Raw genomic sequence first — 20808 nt, 5'->3', positions numbered from 1 at the left:
CAATAACAAGAAAGTCAATATATTGAGGACACAGATGGCTAGAGGGACAGATGACCGAACAAAAGGCTATAACCAGTGCACCAAATGACATTAGGTCATACAGAGAGTTTTACTCTACCCAAAGAATAGGAAAGCACTGGAATCGTAAGCAGGGCAGTAATCTCCACCTCAGTCTTCTGAAATAGAGTACAGTATGTCATGGTAGCTCTAGGAAGTGACCCCTGTGGGCTTTTGCTCAGTTTCTCACAACAGCAACATCTTCGAAACCGTAGTGTGATATTCCAGTCAGGACAGCAGAAGCGGCACGAGCCATGCAAGCGTCCTCAGTACAAGCATCCGTCCCCTGCCCTTTCAGAACCACACAGGGGCCTCCCGCCCTTAAGTAAGCGACCAGCTCTGAGATGTACTAAGCTCACTCTCGCTCCTCTGGAGGACGGATGAGAGGAAACCTAGACACAGTCTGCAGTGGGCAGGACTCAGGGGAGCACATGCAGTGAGAAACTGACAGATCACAGCTGAAGGTGCCCTCCTCTCCAGGTTATCCCACGGGAACTGTAAGAGGCCAGGGTGAAGATTCTGGAAACTGGCGTTTTACTAAGACTTGGATATAAAAGTTTCATAAACTGAATACAGCAGAGATCTCAGGAAGACCCCCCCCAAAAAAAACCAGTGTGGGGATACCTCATAACCCTGACAGTAAAGCGGGGGGGAGGGGAGATAGGTGGGACAATTTCCAATCAAAACACAGTATAAGGTAGTGCTCTCTCCTCTGACGTAAGCAACAGTCAGTGGTCCTGAACAATTTCTACACAAACAATTTAATAAGAGGAGGTTCACTTGAGACACCCTAAAAAGCAGCTTCCATTGTGACTTTTAAATTCACTCATCTAAGAAGAGACTGGGCCATATGCTAACAGGAGACAAGACCCTGAACTCGCATCCACTGTAATACTGAAACTAGGAGTTACAATCAATATGTTAAGAACTAACGTCAAATAGTGTAGAACATTTGAAGAGCACAAAGGATGGAAATGTAAACCGGGAGGTGGGGACACAGGCCTTTAATCCCAGCACTCCAGCGCTCGGGAGGCAGAGGCAGGCGGACCAGCACAGTCTACAGAGTGAGTTCCAGAACAGCCACAGCTGCACAGAGACACCCTGTCTCAAAAAAACAAACTAACTAAATTATGGAGACCTAATCCATGCTGGGAGCTCAGGAGACAGTTTCCAGAGGATTCTCTCTCCAGAATACTAGATCATTCTATTCTCTAACTCACTTAAACAACAGCAGCTACATAAAGGAACAGAAAAAGTCTCTCTAGGGGAAAGGAGAGTCTGGAGCTTAACTAGTAATAGTGGCTCCAAGTTCCTAGACAAGAAAGGCAAAGCAGCATCCTCTTTGAAGGGCTTCAAGCAGTCAAGAAGGCCAGAACACACGTCTATGAGAGAAGTGGGCAGGTAATCAATCGGAAGATGGAAGTCAGAGAGCGGAAAGCTACAGAGTTTCTATGCATGGAGGAAGGGTAATTCCAAGGCTGGGGAGGCAGGTGAGAAAGCAGCAACACCTAGGCTCGAACCCCAGTTCTGACCATGTGGGCAGGGGTGGGAGAATCCGGCCAACAAGCCCAGTCTCCTCACAGGTGAAGCCAGTTCCACATAAATTCCTACTTTGTAAGTGACTGAGTGAAAAGATATAGAGCTCTGAACGCTTCCTGGGAAGTACCGAGCACATCTGAGCCTCACCAACAAAGCACACACCGTCAGCATAAGCACTAACGTCTCCAGTATACCCAGAGGACCACTGCAGCCTCCCTCCCTTTACTTACTAGTACAGCTATGCCCTAAGTCATAGTCTCCCCAGCAGACACATTCATATCTTCTTTCAGAGCTAAGTCACATTCTGCACACCATAGACATTTGAATCTGAAAACTAAAACCAGCACTGTAAAACTACAGTGTAAAAGACTATTCGATTTGCTACTGTCAGTAAAATACACAGTGAACATCCAATGAAAATTATGCAGTCACATTCTGGGTCACACTGGAGTGATTACGACACAGAGAAAACCAACGAAAGGCACTTGAAAATTACGGACCCAAGACCTGGTAACTTCTCTTATCAAAAAGATACATACTTTAGCGAGCTCTATCTATGTGCTGTTTCTGTACTTCAAAACCCCAAGGTCTGGACAGATGAATGCCAAGAATGAGATTCTAGGCAAGGTCATGATACTGGATTTAAAAACCAGCTAAAAATAATCATACAAACAAGGATTCATAACCTTGAGCTCAAGGTCTTGGGTGGGGATGGGGAAGCATACTCAAGGTTTCAAGTATCAATCTACCTAGGGTCAGGGCCAGTATGGGGACAGCTACACAGGTCCAAAGGCAGTCAGTGACAAGACAGAAACTCAGACTCTGAAACAAAGGAACCAAACATGAGATTAGATTAAAATCTATTGATACAACAAATTGATTTCTCAATGTTGATAAGAAAACACAAGTTGATACAAGTATAAATAAGTGTGGAAGACTTCTGTTTCCACAACTAACAGGGAACACACCTTCCTCTCAAGAGCGTCTAGCGCACAGGGCCCTGGCATGAGCAGTGGTTAGGCTCCTCTAGGCCTACAAAGCTGACAGAGCTGTAACTGGAGGTCAGGGGATGAGCAGTGAGAAGCTGGCTTTGCTCCTCTCCCCTTTTCTACCTGGGCTTCACTGACCAAGCTTGCTCATTCACAGCACATGCTCTCCCAAGATGGCAGCAACTCCCAGGTCAGAGCAGAGCAGTGGCCAGGTGATCCGCACTGCTGCTCGACACCAAGCACCTTGATATTAGCGACAGAGCTGAAGACTGTTTCTCCTACTTTTCGTCATTTTTGCTTCATTTTATTTTTAGTTTATGTTCATGGGTATGATGCCCATGTTGTATGTCTTTGTATCACATACATGCAATGCCCACAGAGGCCGGAAGAGGTGTCAGATCCTCTGAAACCAGAATTACAGGTGGTTCTGAGCTGCCATGTGGGTGCTGGGAATAGAACTCGGGTCCTCTGGAAGAAGAGTCAGGGCTCTTATCTGCAGAGTCATCTCTCCAGCCCCTTATTTTTATTCGTTCAAATCTGATTGTGTGTGTGTGTGTGTGTGTGTGAGAGAGAGAGAGAGAGAGAGAGAGAGAGACAGAGAGACAGAGACAGAGACAGACAGAGAGGGAGAAAGGGAGAGAGAATACATATGAATGCAGATTCCCACAGAGGCCAGAAGACATTGGATCCCATGGAGCAGAGTCAGAGTTATAGGCAGTTGTGAGTCGCCTAATGTGGGTGCTGGGAGCTAAACTCTGGTACTCTGAAAAAGCAGTGTATGCTCTTAACCACTGAGCCACCTTCCAGGCCTGGCTTTTCTTACTTTAAAGCCATCTCTCATATTCAGAACAAATCCCTGAAGCCAAGTATCAGACATATACAATATGATATCAGTCTCACTGGATTGCTTCAAAAGATAGGATGTTTACACACTGCCAGGGCCTCCTGCTTTAGAAAGAATAATGCCAGAGTTCTTGTGTCTCTAAAAACCAAGGGAACACGGTGACACTTTTTTCTATGGGTGGTGTTAGTTCATATTGAAATATAACTGTCACTGTAATACTATTGAAGAGGTGCCATGTAGCAAGGACAAGTAGTATTAAGAGTTGTCATGAGATACTGTAATGAAAAGGTAGGACACCAGATGTTAGCACTTTGTATCAAACTTTTTACCCTCATTGTTATCTCATTATAATCGCCCAGCCTGTGCAAAGACCAAGAAGTAGTCTAATGAAAGAAGAAGCAAGGCTAAGGCAGAAGGTTTCTACCAAGTGAAACAGTGTGCAGTGGGCAGAAGTGGTGGACTTAGGATGAGTCAACCAGGCTAACGTGGAAAAGAAAGGTGATAAGGACTACAGCTGGGGCAGGAAGGCCAATTGCTGACACCTTCACTATGACTAATGCCTGCTTGGTCAACGTGCCAAGGCAAGGAGAAGAACATGGATCTGAGGGTCAAGGACCTCGGCTGAAACCACAGCTCCACTGTGTGACTGGAGGTGCCTCAACCTCTGAAATGCAGTATCTTTATCAACAGAGGGAGGCACCATCATTTTAGTTTTATTTATTTGGATTGTGTGGGATTTGTTTGTTTATTTTGCTGTTGTTATTTATGGATTGCTAAAGACAGCCCATTCAAAAGTACCTCAAAAGGCTGAAGTAATGGTTCAGTGATTAAGAGCACTGGCTGCTCTTCCAAAGACCTGGGTTCAGTTCCCAGCACCCACATTATGTCTCCATCTATAACTACAGTTTGGGGGATCTGACCCCTCTTCTGGTCCTTGGGCACTGCATGCATATGGTATACAGATAAACATGCAGGCAAAACACCTATATACATAACTAAAAGTTCTTATTCAGTGAGAGAACACATTTCCCCCCTACATTTTTTAGTGTCCTAGGAAACACCACCCAAGAGTTCCCAAGGCCCAAGAGTCGAGCTCCTGAGTTTAGAGTGAACTGTTGAAATAAACTCAGTTTCTGGGCCCAGGAACCAAACAAACGTAGGCTTGAATCCCAACGAAATCCAGAAGCCTAATTGATGTGGGATTCTCCTCTGTATGCTATGAATATGTTTTTTTTATTACCATTGGTTATTAAAGAAACTATTTCAGACAAAGGCTTACTAGAGTAAAGCCAGGCAAGAAATTCGAACAGCTCCTGGAGAGATGGATCAGGAGTCAAAAGCAAATGGCAAGAGTTAGTTTCCAGCACTCATGTCAAGCAGCTCACAACGACAGAAACGTCTGCTCCGGGGGCACCCCTGGACACCTGCGCACCTGCGTCATACAGCACATATGCTCGCTCGCTCTCTCTCTCTCTCTCTCTCTCTCTCTCTCTCTCTCTCTCCCTCCTTCTCTCTCCCTCTCTCTCTCTTCCTCTCTCTCTCTCTCCCTCCCTCTCTCTCTCTCTCTCTCTCTCACACACACACACACACCTTTAAAAACAAAAGCATTAGTTAGCAAGTGCTAAAGAACCCTTAGTTAAACTGACGCCAAGAAATAAATTCAGCAGAGATGAAGGGTACAGTATCGGCATAATACAAAATATATTACATTTCATACAAAATGGAAACTCAGAAAGCACTTTTTATAATAAGGAATAAATTAAACCAGGAATATACAACACTTAAACACAATATTACATGAAGATCTTAAAGAATAAATACATGGACATGCACTCCAGACTCATGAACTGGGAGGTTGATTACTGGAATGTGTGTGTGCGTGTGTGTGTGTGTATGTGTGTTTGTGTTTGTGTGAAAGAGAGAAAAAAACGCAATGTTCCCCAAATTACCGATGAATTCAACAATCTTATCAAAATTCCAGCAGACTACTATGTGAAAATAGAAAAAAAAAATGATCCTAAAGCTCACATGGCAATGAAGGGAATCAAAACCACCAAAACAGCCTGGAAAAAAAGAGAAAGCTAGAGAACTTATACTCCTACTTCACCAAAACACTGGCATAAGGACAAACAGCAAAGTCAAGGAAGAACAAAAGTGTAGGCATAAACCATGTTCGAATGATTCTTCACATGGCTACCAAGACCACTCAAAAAAAGAAAAAACTTCAGCAACTTGTGCTGGGAGAAACTAGAAGTCAAACATGCAAAGAGAGGGTGGACTTACTTCATGTTACATCCAAGAAGCAACTGACACCTGATCAATGGCTTAAATATAAGAGACAAAATATAAAATTCCAAAAGGAAAACAAGGGGTAAATACTTATGGCCTTGGATATAGCCAAGTTTGTTAGATATGACAACAGCACAAAAGAAAAATACCAAGACTGGGCTTTAAAAATAAAAATTGGCCGGGTAGTGATGGCACACACCTTTAATCCTAGCACTCAGGAGGCAAAGGCAGGTGGGTCTCTGTGAGTTCGAGGTCAGCCTGGTCTATAGAGTGAGCTCCAGGACAGTTAGGACTGTACCACAGAGAAATCCTGGAGAGAGAGAGAGAGAGCGAGAGCGAGAGCGAGAGAATATAGAAAGTATCTGGAGGATGAACCTGCAATTAAGAACATGTATACTGCTCTTCTAGGATCCAAGTTCAGTTCCCAGCACCTACTTCAGGGTACTCATAACCACCTGTAACTCCAGCTCTGGAGGATCTGATGCCCTCTTCTGGTCTCTCTGAGCACCTCACTCAGATGCACAAACCCATACACAGATATACATATCTAAAAATAAAAATTTCTGAAACACTAAATTAATAGGAAGTTACCAAAAAACTCAGATAACCAATGGAATAAAATATTTACAGAATATGTATCTGCTCAGTATCCAAGATATTTAAAGAATTCAGCAACAAAAGACAACCTAATTTTTAAAAGGCCAAATAGTACAAACAGACATTTCTCCACGACTAGCAGATGCATAAAAAGATGCTCACACCACCAGTCATTAGAAAACCCAAATCAAAAATCACTGTAAGAAGCCCCTACACACTGGACTGGTGCTATCCAGAGCAAGCAGGAAATGTTATTGAGGGTAGAAGAATGTTAACTGCTGAGTTACCCTGGAAGTAGCCTCACAGTTCCTGAAATAGTTAAACACAGAATTACCATTACCCAGGAATCCTCTCTAAAGTGAATAACCAAAATTCAAATGACATACATACATCACAGCATTATATGACACCTCGTAATATGTACACTATATTTTTACGTATTGATTTAAGCATATTAAGAGACTCAAGTTCTTTAAAAGAATAAACAGTTTCTTGTACACAAATGCTTCATAGAAGCACTGATATTCACGATATCAGAAAGGTGAAAGTGACCCAAATATGTGTGAAAGGTTAACAGGTAAACAGAGTGTATTCTGTCTGTATGCTAGAATCTATGTACAGGAAGGGAAACAGGTAACAGAGTGTGTTCTGTCTGTATGCTGGAATCTATGTACAGGAAGGTTAACAGGTAACAGAGTGTGTTCTGTCTGTATGCTGGAACCCAAGCACAGGGTTTCCTTTCAGAGTGATAAATACTGCAAAACTAGATAGGGATGATGGGTATACAGTCAGTACTGGGCAAGAACTAAATGCCATTTTATAATAGTTAATGGCTATTTATTTATTTATGTTAACTATAATAAAAAGATACAAAAATAGGATCATGAGGGCTGGAGAGATGGATGGCTCAGCAGTTAAGAGCATTGCCTGCTCTTCCAAAGGTCCTGAGTTCAATTCCCGGCAACCACATGGTGGCTCACAACCATCTGTAATAAGGTCTGGTGCCCTCTTCTGGCCTGCAGGCATTCATGCAAAAAGAATATTGTGTACATAATAAATAAATAAATATTTTAAAAAATCAGATCATGACCTAAAAAAACCCTAAAATTTTAGATAATTTGATTTTCTGTTTAAAAACTATTTCAGGTTTTTAAATATATTCAAGGAGATTTCGCCTTAGATTTTTTTTTCTTTGTAAGTTATCATGCTGGTTAGGTTTATGCCTTGACATAAAGTAGAATCATTGGGAAGATGATTCCCCCTCAGGCTGGACTGTGGTGCATTTTCTTGATCGATGATTGGTGTGGGAGGCCCAGCTCGCTGTGAGTGCTGCCATTCCTGGGCAGGTGGTCAGGTGCTATATCAGAACACAGGCTGAGAAGTCACAGAGAGTAAGCCAGCTCACTGCGGCCTCTGCATCAGCGCCTGCCTTGAGTTCCTATCCTGACTTCTCTGTGATAGGGTGTGACCTTTGACCTGAGAGTTATAAGATGAAATAAATCTTTTCCTCCTCAAGTTGCTTTTGGTCATGGTGTTTATCACAGCGATAGAGACAGTTATCCTCTCAAAATATTAAGAATATACTCATAGTAGGCTGATTCTTACCAGCAGACTCCTTCCCATTCTGTTTTTCATAAAGGGTGCCCACAGACATCAGGAAGACAATAACCAGGAATACTGGGATTCTCCATGAGCCAGCCAGTGATGCTGAAAATCATTAAGAATTAGCATTCTTAGTTAACAGAGCATTTTGATATACGTGCCAATTAAGAAATCATTCCACGGGGAAAATGCTTTTTAAAAGACACTTGCAGGTAAACCCCACCTCAAGGACAGTTCTGTTCATTCTCTCAAAGATCAAGGTATGTGCCAACCTACTCTTAAGAGGTCAATCCCTAGCCCATTACAGGCACCCAGACACACCCCTCACAGGTTTCAGGTCACCCCAAAATCAATTTCAACTTATGCAGCACCTGATACTAGGACAAACAGTCAGGCACTGATCCTGAAGCCGGGGAGCCAGCCTAAAGGGCCCAACAAACCCGAAGGCTACAGCCAAAGCTCCCACAGCATACAGTTAATCCCTAAGCACCTGCCTTCCCTGAGTTTTCATGGGACTCCCTCCTCTGCCTTCTGCAAACTCACCCTGAGTCACATCCTGCAGATAAACCTCATGCTGCCAACTCAACAATTCTATAGAGTACAGCCCTCTTAAAATCAGAGCCAGCTGGACTTAGCTGTTGCTTTCTTGGGGGGAAGGAGGGACAACTTACAAAGAAGGTTGACTCTAAAGCTACTTTCAGCCACCTGCTTCTCTAGGTTGCTCGATTATTTTGTTTTTAAATTAGAAAGAACCTATTATTCCCATCAACTCAGGTTTAGAAATATGTCTTGCCCAATCTTGTAAGTCATGCTGAAAAGCCGTTCAAGAGCAGCAGCAGCACCAACCCCACCACTATCACCATCCCCACCCAGCTAAGAGTGAGCTGCTCCTCAGGACAGGAAACCTATGACTCTGAGCAGGCCTGACATGGAACTGTCTTTCTGATGCTTCCTGAAGTTCTGGCATCTCTCCCTCATGATCAGGGAGCTGCTTAAGTCACTCTTTCACAAGATGGGCAGTCCTTTGACTCTTAGGAAGTGGCTTGCATATTTCACGCACTCTTTTGGCCCAATGTCCTCCCCCATTCCTGTCCCAGGTCCTTCCTCTTAGCCAGACTAAAAATCCCCAGTCCTTCAACAAGACTCTTATCATCCTTGGGGGCTTATCTATCTCCTCCCCAAGTCTGCCCAGAGCAGAATGAGCTAGAGGGTCACTGTGACTGCAGTCCGAGGCACACTCATCCTTCAAGGACTTACTAAAAGAATGCATAAGGAACTTAAAGATCAACAAAAACTAAGACTCTTACTTAAGATTAGAGAAAGCTCAAAGCTCAACATTTTCTATAGACTCTGTTAAAGAACTCATTTTCACTGGTCAGCCTCTGCTGACCTTAAACTACAGTTACAGGGCAACTGTTCACAAAGAATTAGAAAGGACCCACCTATATGAAAAAGCAGTATCATCCAGACAGGAATCGCAACTGCTCTCAAGTAGCGTTCAGTGTTTGCATTCCACTTGAATGAAACCATCAGCACATAGCCAACCACCAGCGTCCAGATCTTAAATAAATGAATTAAGACACAGGTGTAAAATACATACGGCAAAGAACACATGTTCTACAATATCTGTTGAGTCTAAGCACTCTGAACACCACACAGACGGGCTGCGTGTGGCGTGCCTGGGCCTCCCCTCTCTATTTGGATATGTTCAGATAGGCATTTGAAACTCAGGCAGTGATACTTAAATAATTAATAAAGTACATTATTTTAAGACATACATACTAAAGTTCAAAATCCGCTTAACATTTTTAAAAGATATAATAGTTAGTATGTAAGCAACAAATTTAAATTAAAACTAGTCTTGTGGAATTCCTACAAGTTCTTGTTGATTAATGGCTGGGGGAGTAAAAAGAAACAGGTAAAAAGATCCCATATTTTAACCTATAAAAAGTTAGTACGAGGGCTGGAGAGATGGCTCAGTGGTTAAGAGCACTGCCTGCTTTTCCAAAGGTCCTGAGTTCAATTCCCAGCAACCACATGGTGGCTCACAACCATCTGTAATGAGGTCTGGTGCCCTCTTCTGGCCTGCAGACATACACACAGACAGAATATTGTATACATAATAAATAAATAAATAAATAAATAAATAAATGTTAGTACAAGTCGTTTTTAAAACTAAAAGAACTAGCTGAAGTATGGGCCTGCTGATAAGCTAAGTGACAGATATTGCAAACCTAACCTAGAATTATATACTCCAGTTAAAAAGGGTATCAGAAAAAATAGTACAAGAAGAAACAGTAAACGTTTAAAACAGAAGTAGTCAGGTCCCCTCCCCCATCCCTCTACCCTACAGCTGAATGCCCATCACTAAATCTGCATCACAGCTGCCGATGTGTAAAGTAACAAAGTGCTCAGACAACACTTGCAAAGAGCAATCTGAGCACAAGAACACGAGTTTGTGAAAGTAAAATTCAAGTATGGCTTGACCTGGGGGGGTGGGGTGGGAAGAATGTTAAAGTTAAAACGAAGGACTTAATGATCTAATTCAGAGCACAAAGGAAAAAACCTCAAAAATAGGATTACCACAAAAGACAGGGGAGCCGTCCAGACCTCTGTGTTATTTTGGTATCACCTATCAATAAAAGTAACCCAGTTTTTAAAACATACACAGACTTGGACATGAATTTAGACCTGGAACTAATCCTTACAAAGTAATGGCAGAATCTGAAAAAGCTTTTGACATAAATTCCTCAGAACTGATGAGAAGTGATGACCTAAAAGACTGATGGAGAAATGATTAACTATGGTGATTCACAAATACAGGTTGTGAATACCGTTCAAATACCATTGAACTGGGTATGGCGGGACTGTGGGTGTGGTGCATATACACAGTACTTGTGAGGGTCAGGGATCTTTCCTGTACAGCGGGCTCTCCCAGCGCCCTCCTCACCCCAGCCTTGGTGGAGTACAGGAACGCACTGGCACGCCCCTCTTCTTCCATGGGTGCCAGGGATCCCAACTCAGGTCCTCAAGCTTGTACGCTTTTCCAACTGAGTCACTCCCCAGACTTAGAGTATTGTTTTCAAAAAAGATCTCTCAGTTTTAAATATCCAATACAGTATTAAGTTAAAATTGAGATAGAAAACATATATAATAAACTACAACATGGTAAGGAAAGAGAAATGTGCTAGGCAGTTAATGGTTAATGAACAGGAGACATTTTTCCTTTTCTTCTTGTTTTTTCTTTTTTGACACAGAGTCTCACAAAGCCTGGAACTTGACCTTGAAGTGCTGATCCTCCTGCCTCTTCCTGCTAAATACTGAATTTCTGGGGAGAGGGAGAGTTGCTGTTTGGCATGCTGGGATTTGAAATGAGGCCCTCACACATTCTAGATGAGTGTCCCACCAGAGAAAGGACTTGTCTACAGTCTGAAGTTGAATTAGAATTCACACACACACACACACACACACACACACACACACGCCTATACAGGTTTTGTGGACAACAGGTGTGCAGGAGCCCTTGGAGATCAGAAGGGTTTTTAAACGCCCTGAAGCTGGAGTTACAGGTGATTGTGAGCTAAGCACTAAGAACTGGGTCCTCTCAGAGAGCAGTAAACATTCCCAGCTGCTGAGCCTTCCCTCTAGCCTAAAGTTGGTTTGTTTGGTTTCCTCTTTTTTTCCCCTAAGTTTTATTTTGTGAGTATGGGTATTTGGCCTCTATGTATGTCTGTGTACTATGGATCCCCTGGGACTGGAGCTAGAGACAGCTGTGAGCTGTCACGTGGGTGGTCAAACCCAGGTCCTCTGGGCGTGCAGCCATCCCTAGCAGTCAGCTTTGTGAGCACAGGGTCGTCAGTGGTGCTGGAAAATGAAAGCACACGGAGGGTGACCCTCAGGAAGGAACGGACTTCAGCCCTACTGCACACAGCGGCCATCAGTCCCCGGGACGAGTCCTGCCACTCCACGGCAAACCTAGAACCCAGCTTCTAAACCTGTGGACTGTGATCCAGAAATGACTGTGAGGGCTATGAGAAATCTGTTGACAGCACAGGCTCTGAACAGGCAACCATGGAAACGTAACCCAAAATCTGATCCATACAAGCCTGAGGTGTTCCCTTCCGTGAAGTCACATGACCTCATTAAGCCAAAGTGCACACTTGCGCTCACTGCTCTCCCACAAAACTTCTTTTAGCTCTGGAAAAAGAGCGACTTTTTAAGTATTTTCTTGCCTTCATTCCACAGCATGTAGGTAGCGGACCATCCTATCTGTGGAGTGCACTGTTAGGATTTTTATTTTTAAAACTGTTCTTTGAGTTGTAGACCAATTTCTAAAAACAAGATAAATAAATAAATTCAGGTGATACGGGTTTGAGTCTACGCCAGACTGTCCAGCAGTTTTTGCTACAGTCCTACAAAACAGCCTTGGCATTTGCACTGTGTACTTAAGCAAAGCGACACTCTCAGCACTGGCCATAAAATCAGAATATCAATCAACTCTTAACACCGAAGATGCTGTGCCTGCAGTTAAACATCTGACCAAGATTTAAATCTCTACGTAAAAAATAAACTAAACACACTCATCTCATTAGTACAAAAATTTGATTTTATCTTTAATAAATGACTAAGGTTATATATACAGCAAAGAATTGTCTTAAGATATGTTTATGGGGTTAGAGAGTTGGCTCAGTGGTTAAGAGCACTGGCTGCTATTGCAGAGGACCTTGGTTCAATTCCCACTGCCCACATGGTAACACAGAACCATCTGTAACTCCAGTCCTAGGGGATCTGACATCCTCTTCTGCCTTCTGCCTCCACAGGCACCATACACATGCTGCGCACAGACATAGGACATGCAGGCAAAACATTCATACATATAAAATAAAATTTAAATATACTTGGAATTTATTAACACTAAATGATTGACTATAAACCTATAAACTACAAGAGCTAAGGTCACATAAAATTTTCTCAGGTAAAAAGGGCTCGTTAGTGGAAAGGTTTACAAAGCTCTGGGAAAGTCCTAATCAAACCCACAGCTTACACAAACCTGGGAATAGTAGGACAGAGGACTGCCAACCTACGGGGCCTAACATAACCCACAGCTAGGACAATGTGTTAATTTAAGGAAGATTTCATTTAATGAAAAGAAATTCAAAGCTGTGTTTTCAGGTCCAATATCCCAATGTTCAAAACGGAGTGGGGAGAGAGCACCTAAATTCAGCAGTCAATGTATAAATGTCTGCTTATAAAAATGTAACTCGGCACCAACATGAGCTTTAATACAGACTAAGACAGCAAAAGAAAACTATAATATGATTCAGACATAGCTAGACGGGTGAGCTCTCTGGCTTACAAAGTAGAGAATATCAACATTTGATAGCTCTTCTCAGATAATGGGTGTCTTAGTTGAAGTTTCTATTGCTTCGATAAAACACCATGACTAAAAGCAGCCTGGGGATGAAAGGGTTTACGGCTTACGCTTCGCTATCACAGTTCATCACCGAAAGAAGTTGGGACAGGACCTCCAGGCAAGAACTGAAGCACAAGCCATGAAGAAGTACTTCATGCTCAGTTTGCTTTCTTATATACCCCGAAACCACCTGCCCAGGGGTGGCGATACTCACGGTAGGCTGGGTCCTCCCATATCATCAATAAAATGTCTACAGCCTTTGTCTAGAGGCAATCTGATGGAAGCATTTTCTCAGTTCAGGTTAATCATCCCAGCTAACTCTAGCCTGTCAAGTTGATTAACAAAAAAGTCAGGACAGAGGAGGAAGTCATCTGGGAACAGGCAAGCAGCTTCTTCGTCTGCGGTCCCGGTGCAGAAATAATTGTGGAAATGATGAAGCAACATATTTCAGTTTGATATAAGAATAAAATTTTCCAGCAACCAATAGCTGGTTAAAAACAGAGCAAGCTCCTATCTCGAATGATGTTTGAACATGAGTTAGAAACGGCTGCCCTCAGCAAGCAGAACTACAAAGGGTCTACATCTCCAGATTATCTAAGAAGCTGTGTCTGTACTTACAAGGAATCTGCATCACTAAGAAAAGAAAGTGCACATTTCAGATTTTCTAAGAGAAATTTCAACCTAAAGAAAAGCAAGCTATTCTTATCCAGTAAACATGAAGCTCCCAGATTACATTACTTTAGGCTAAAACACTTAATTCCCCAGTCCACTTCCAGGACTGTTCTACAGAAACACTAGTGTGCAGATAAATACAAAATATTCAGGTGTCGTTTGCAATACAGCTCCAAAAATGGAAACGCATTCAGAACTTAAAAAGTGTGATGACTATATTCAGGATCAGGGTGTAAATTTATGCATGTGAAGTATAATGAAGAATATACTCAGCAACAATTAAAAAATTAAAATAACTGTCTTCAGGCAGCTGGATCTCAGGGTGGCACTTCTTTATGCTTGCTGTCTTTGTTGAATTTACAAACAAAAAAATTTTTTTTTATTTAATATTTTCATATTTAATATTTTCATAAGTAGAAAAAGAAATGTTATTTCTTTAAGATGTGCTTCCTTGGGCCTTCTATAGTTATACAGACATTTTCAAGTATTTCTTCAGAGACTTACAGAAATACTGCTAGCTCAAAAGACAGAACACACACCACACCTGAGTTTTGGATAATATAATTACCAATGCATTGTTAAAGCTGTTTATTATTACCTCTGGATTTGTTGGAATAGACAAAAATCTGTCATAAACATAGGCATGTGGGACAAAAGTATTTACAGCACAGCAGGAAGAACTGTAGGGGCGGCGACAGCAAAGGGTCCACAAGAGGAGGCCGGATAACAGCCCAGTGAGGACAGTGAGAGACAGCATTCCATGCTTTAATATATCATCATGACATAAGATATGTATGATAGAAAAGGGTTTCTGTAGTATAGTCTATGTATGTATACATGAAACTAAGACAAAGACATTTGCTAAGTTCACCCAGGTTCAGAAATGCAGTCAGAAGGCTGTCAGTTACCAACAGCATCTGTTTGGTAGGAGTGATGGAAGGAAAGAGGACAACTTTTACCATATAAATTTCTGTGCTGCTTAACCGCTCTTTACGTAAGAAGCATGCTTTCCTTGAGAAGTTTTTCACATCACAAGCAATCTTTAAATAACTTAATAAAAAGTATTTACATTTGCTCTGTGATCACATTTAATAGACGTCTGTTTTGTTTGGAGGGGAGGGGTTGTTATGGCCTTGGCACAACCCCAGGGCATTGCACACAAGGGGCAAGCAGAGGCTCCATCTCTGAGCTGGATTTCCAGCCTTCAATTCTAGTGCCAACTCCTTTTAGGGTGTTATTCTGTGTGATACAGGATCTCACTGTGTAGCTCATGCAGACCTCAAATTCACAATCCTTCTATCTTGGTTTCCCAAGCACTAGGATTACAGAGCCACCATGCTCTACCCAGTGCTTTATCCCCTCACCCAGAAGTCAACTTCAGCTCCATTTAGCTTTATGTGCAAACCTGCTTGTGTGGGATTTTTCTCCCAGGCATAAATCACTGACCACAGTTGACCTGAGGGCGCATTTATCCTCTTAAATATTCTGTGTCCTTTCCAAAATACATAATCCAATCATCTTCTAGCACCCGTGCATGAGACATTATATAAAACTGCATCAAATTTAGCAGCATTTATTTAGCTCTCCAAGCAAGGCAGTCTTGCTTGTTGCAGTGTTTCCAAGACACAACTAACCACACGTGGCATACTTTTCTGTTAAATAGCACATAAGTTATTTAACGTAAGTGCTCAGTGTGTTAAAGCACATGTGTGTATGGAGGTCCACCTGGCCGTGTGAGAACAAAGGCCGGCTCAGGGATGCCGGCCTCCATCATTTCTCCACGTTTTCTTCTTCCGAGACAGGTCTTTCACAGAACCCGGAGCTCGCCGTTTCTCCTAGACTGGCTGGAGAGCAAGCCACCAGGCTCCACCAGGGTCCATCTCCTCCCCATGCACCAACACACCTGGCTGCTATTTGTGTTCTGAGGGTCCAAACTCAGGTTCTTCTTGACTGAGCCATCTTCCCGGACCCTTTCCTAAGTCCCGCTCAGACAGAAGGCGGCAGACTCCCCTAACCCCTGCTGGAGCAGCGTCTGCTTCAAGTACTTCCTTCTCCTTTAAGTTTGTCCTCTATTTTGAAAACTGTTCTCTTTGTCACAGGGTCCTTAGAGTCAGGAGCTCTCAGAGCCAGACCTGTAATTGTGAAGGACCTTCCTCTCAGCTGCCACCAGGCAGGCAGCAACAAGCCTCACAAGGGCTTCCAAGGGGAATGGTGTAGACCTACAAGGCTGGCCAGGATGCAATTCTTAGTGACCCTTGTGACCCTGAACAAGACCTCAAGGAGACTGAGGCATCAGGCAAGCCAATCCTTCATTTGGCACAACTAGGGAGGGCTGAGTGGCCCAGAATAAGGCCTTGGTCACAGGTCACAATGCAAGTTACCACTATCGCCAAGTTCATAACTCAAATCTATCAGCCCTCGCTATTTCCAACACTACTTCCTTACAAAAACGGGAGGCAGGCCTTGGAGAGATCAAACCTACTACTGCTGCACAAACTAGAAATGGCCTCCCCCTCTCCCAACAAGTCTGAACAAAGGGAAAGAGGGATCAAATGATTCCCAGTAGAGAAAAGAAGTGTAGCAGGGGACACTATTAGGCTCTCCGATTTATCCTGCAGAACCCCACAACACCAGAGGAGTTACACTGAGCATGGGGCGTCAGATGGACTTTCTTAAGTCTTCTGAAATGAGTCCATATTCTAACTAACACACTTGAGACTGCTGAGAAGGAACTGTTGCTAGCAGGAAGGAGGAGTTTTCCACTTGTAACCAGGGCAGTGTTGGGAGGGAACCGGGTAAAGAAAAGAACTTAAATACTCCAAAGGGGGCAGAGAGGAAGAAACCGTGAGCTGGGAACAGAGGAAAACGAACAGCGGTACCAATAGAAAGAAAACCAGGACGGAAACGCTGCATAGACCGACAGCAGGATAAACAAAGACAACAGGGGAACGGCTGTGACTAGACCAATTTTGATATTCTTTAGACTTTTTCTTTAAACTTAAGTCAGTTTGTCTTTATTCTAAGTTAAAGATTCAAACACAAGCGCTTGGAGAAACTTCCTCCGCCCTTACTGCAGGGTGCCAGGGAGCTCTGATGACAGCAGGTCTTCGCCTGTCAGCAACAGGTTGAGAGCATGAACAGACAACTGCTCTCTAGTGTTTCAGATATGAAATCCCTCCCTCCGACTGGACAGGACTGTTCCAACAACCCAACAGTCCCAGAGTCAGAAGCTAGTTCAGGGCCTAGCACGCAGTACACAAACAAAAGCTGGAACCTGAACGGATGACTCTCCAGTCACCGAAAGTGTCTGCTTACGTGGTACCTTCTCTCTCTGCCTCCCTCGTGCAGGCTCACATTTACAAGTTGTGGAAAAGCATAAAGGCTGCTGTTTTGTACCAGGCAGTCCAAACACTGTGGTCTATGAGTTAGAAAACTTCGAGTAGGCCCCTGCCCGGGCAACTGTTAAGCCTCAATCAGAGCTGTGAGGTGAAGGCTGACAGGCCTCACTTCACTCCCTCCTCCTCTCACACAGCTTCCGCGAAACTCAGCGGATGCTTGTTCTCCACTGATCAACCTGGAAGCACCCATCTCTCGCGCTGAGTACTCTCACCACTGGCTTCTAGCTCGCTCAGACATGCCTTTGATAATGGGTTTGTTGTGTTTTTAACCCCTTCTCATCTGCCTTTCTCTCATCACTGTGACCAGCCAAGCTAGGAGTCTTCAGTAGCATTCACGGAAGGGCTGTGGATGTAGGAGTGGTAAACCCTGTTATGGCACATATAAGAGCCCGAGTCCAGCTCTCAGAACCACCAAAAAAACAAGCACACTGATGGGATTGTCTGCCCTCCAACCCCTAAATTCAACACGTGTAAATACAAGCATGAAGAGGACCCTCGGTAAAAGGCTCTTCAACACGCAGCTTCACGAGTGCTCACTTCCTCAAGTCCTTCCACCCCGTGTGAGGGACGTGCAGAAATGCCCGGCTTCCTCCCATCCCTGCCAGTTTACATCTGAACTCCACCTCCTACTCCAGTTGAAAACACATGCTCTTCATGTAAAGCAAGCCTTTCCTTTCTCATTTCCTAGAGTTGAGTGGCGGACACCTGTCAACAGCTGAACTATTACAGAATCTGTAATCGTGTCTGAATTTCTTGAGGACTTTTCTTATAAGTACATAATTGTCTTTTATATGAGAAATTTAATCCATGTAACTGACTTGTTTAACAATGAAGGGGCAATAATTTTAGTTTCTCTCTTTTTTTAAGCCTTTTGTTTGTTTGCTTTTTGTTGTTTCATTTTTCAAGGCAGGGTTTCTCTGCGTAGTTCTGGCCTTGAACTCACAGAGATCCACCTTCTGAGTGTTGGGATTAAAGGCAATTGCCAATATACCTGGCTTTTTAAAGTTATTTTTAAAGATTTATTTTTATGTATGTGTACATAAGAGTCAGTCATGTATATGCAGGTGCATCTAGAAATCAGAAGAGGATGTTGGGATCTTTGGAGGTAAGAGTTACAGAAGGCTGTCAATGACCCAACATGGATGCTGGGAAGGAATTCAGGTCACGTGGAATCTGAGCTACCTTTCCAAGCCCTGAATTTAACTTAAGAGTGAACCATGGGGTTGGAGGTATAGCTCAGTACTTGAGTCTTGCCTAGAGCCCGCTAACACTTGAGTTTGGTCCCCAGCACAACTTTTAAAAGGTGCACCATAGATTTGTGCACCACCTATCTATCTATAACGCAGTCACGCTGTGTGGTCCTGTGGCCTGTAACTGTGAGAATGTACACTTACTTCTGTGTATGCCTGTTCCAATAGGAAAATGCTAATTTATGAGGCTGAATGTACAACTCAGTAGCACACATAAAGCCCTGGGTCCAACCCCCAGCACTAATAATAATATTCTCATATACAGTTATATGCACCCCGAAGACCGGGTACCTAACCCCGTGTTTAATCCACTTTACACCTGACAAAGAGGTGAACTGATGATCCTGGGATCAGTCAGCATTCTACCAACAACCTTTGGCAAATTGAAACCTGCTTAGCAAATAAAGGCGACTATTTTGTAACTTAATAATGTCAGGGTATATTCATTTTATTTCATTAACAAATAAAGTGAATAAAAGTGAAATAGTATGAGGTGTGTACGCGCTGAGCCTCATGCAAGCTAGGATCTTCTCTATCCCTGCGATACATTCTTAGCCCCTGTGGTACTTTATCGATTAACATTCTTAAGCATTAAACAGCCAATTCATATTAACATTGCCCAATAAATATGCGGGCAAACTAGCCTGCGAGTTATCTGAGTCAGGAAATGTGTCTCTAGGATTATCTTTGAAATTCCTTTCAATTCTTAAGTTTCTAAATTGGCTATTCAACCATAACCTACCTCTCTTTACCAGTCCACAGTTAATCTGGACTGGAGGGGATGCACAAAGGCCCACACATAATAAAAAGTTATCGGAAAGCTCCTAGAGTTACGCACGAACTATATATAGAGAAAGAATTAAACTCTGGGACATCACTGGCATGAAACCAAAGCTTTAGTTTGAGAGCTTGAGAAATCCGAGTTAACCAGTTCTAATTAACCCCTAGCCTAGTAAAAAAGAGTCAGCTTCTCTAACAGCACAAAAGCAAGTTGGATTAGACACCCAGATATGCCTGCCAGATGCGCAAAGTGGGTCAGCACTTCTCAGCCAAGGGACCTTTTCCCTACAAGTGGGCCGGTTTCCAATCACACCCGCTTCTCTAAAAGGAAGCGCGCCAAGATTCCCGGGCGTGGGAAGGAGGGCGGTCATCTGCGCTTACTGGAGCACCGGTGGAGGACCTTCGGCCGCCTGCTCGCGGGCGTCCCGGGTCCCGCCACCCCCAAAACGCACGCACTCACCCACAGGCTGCTGAAGTAGTCGAGGCCGCGGCAGATGAGCGCGCCCGCGTGCGCCAGCAGCACCTGGACGCCCAGGTAGCTGCCCAGGCAGTAGAGACCGTAGAGCAGCGGGCCCCCCGCGCCCAGCAGCAGCAGCAGGCGACGGCGACGCAGCGCCTGCTCGCCCAGGGCCTCGACGCCGTAGTCGGCGAAGCAGAGCGGCAACAGCAGCGCGGCCAGCACGATGGGCGTGTGCGCGCGGTGCAGGCGGCGCAGCCACAGGCGGCCCAGGCGCGTGAGCGAGCTCTTGAACGGGTGCAGGAAGGTGCCGCACAGCACGGCCCAGAGCAGCGGCCGCAGGAAGGCCTCGAGGATGAAGTACACGAGCACCGCGGCCCCGCAGCACAGGCACACGAACAGCACCGCGCCCGTGTTGTAGAAAGCCTGTTTGATGGGCTTATCGAAGCGCAGCGCCAGCGCCGCCGTACGCGGCGTCTCGCCCGGTCCGGCCGCGCGCGGGACCCGAGGCTCCGGCCGGGGAGAGCCCCGCGGGCTGGGCGCTTCGGGAGCGCAGCCACGGTCGGCCATCGCGCCTCTGCCCGGACCGTGGGGCGGGGAGCTGCGAGCTGGCGGAGGAGCGCGGGCGGAGGCGGACGGTGCCGCGAGGGCTTGTGGGGTTTGTAGTACCCAGGCTGCGGGCAGAGCGTGCGCTAGACCCCAGGGAAACTACAACTCCCAAGAGGCTAAGCGCAAACGCCTCCGCCCTCAGGCCCAGTGGTCCCTCAGGGACCAGGTAACAAGTTTTGAGACGGTCCCAGGAAACGAAAAGTACAGCACTACAAACAACACTACAAACCCCCTTCTCTGATTGATGTCAACTTTTCCGGAGGCAGGATCCCAAAAGAGACGCTTTCAGAGATGGAAAACACAAGCTGTGCT

General features: G+C 44.4%; 1 protein-coding gene across 5 annotated transcripts in view; it reads right to left on the bottom strand.

The window, feature by feature from the left end:
* Positions 1 to 20490, bottom strand: part of Tmem245 (transmembrane protein 245) — a 76018-nt gene extending 55528 nt beyond the window's left edge. Inside the window, exons 1-3 of one of the 5 annotated variants that reach the window (XM_085677131.2) lie at positions 19891 to 20490; positions 9360 to 9477; positions 7921 to 8022 (exon numbers count right to left, since the gene is read on the bottom strand). In XM_085677131.2, the coding sequence (XP_085533257.1) occupies positions 7921 to 8022; positions 9360 to 9477; positions 19891 to 20457 (787 nt within the window). In that variant the 5' untranslated portion in view covers positions 20458 to 20490. The remainder of the gene's footprint in view (positions 1 to 7920; positions 8023 to 9359; positions 9478 to 19890) is intronic. The other 4 variants (XM_087897116.1, XM_048420744.3, XM_085677129.2 and 1 more) reach the window with 4 other exon arrangements.
* Positions 20491 to 20808: the final 318 nt, after the last annotated feature.

Source organism: Myodes glareolus, chromosome 16 (genome assembly GCF_982192425.1).
Source record: "Myodes glareolus chromosome 16, mMyoGla1.1, whole genome shotgun sequence".
In the NCBI taxonomy this organism is placed as follows: Eukaryota; Metazoa; Chordata; class Mammalia; order Rodentia; family Cricetidae; genus Myodes; species Myodes glareolus.
Note: the sequence above shows the minus strand (reverse complement) of the source record. Positions and strands in the feature narration are given on the sequence as shown.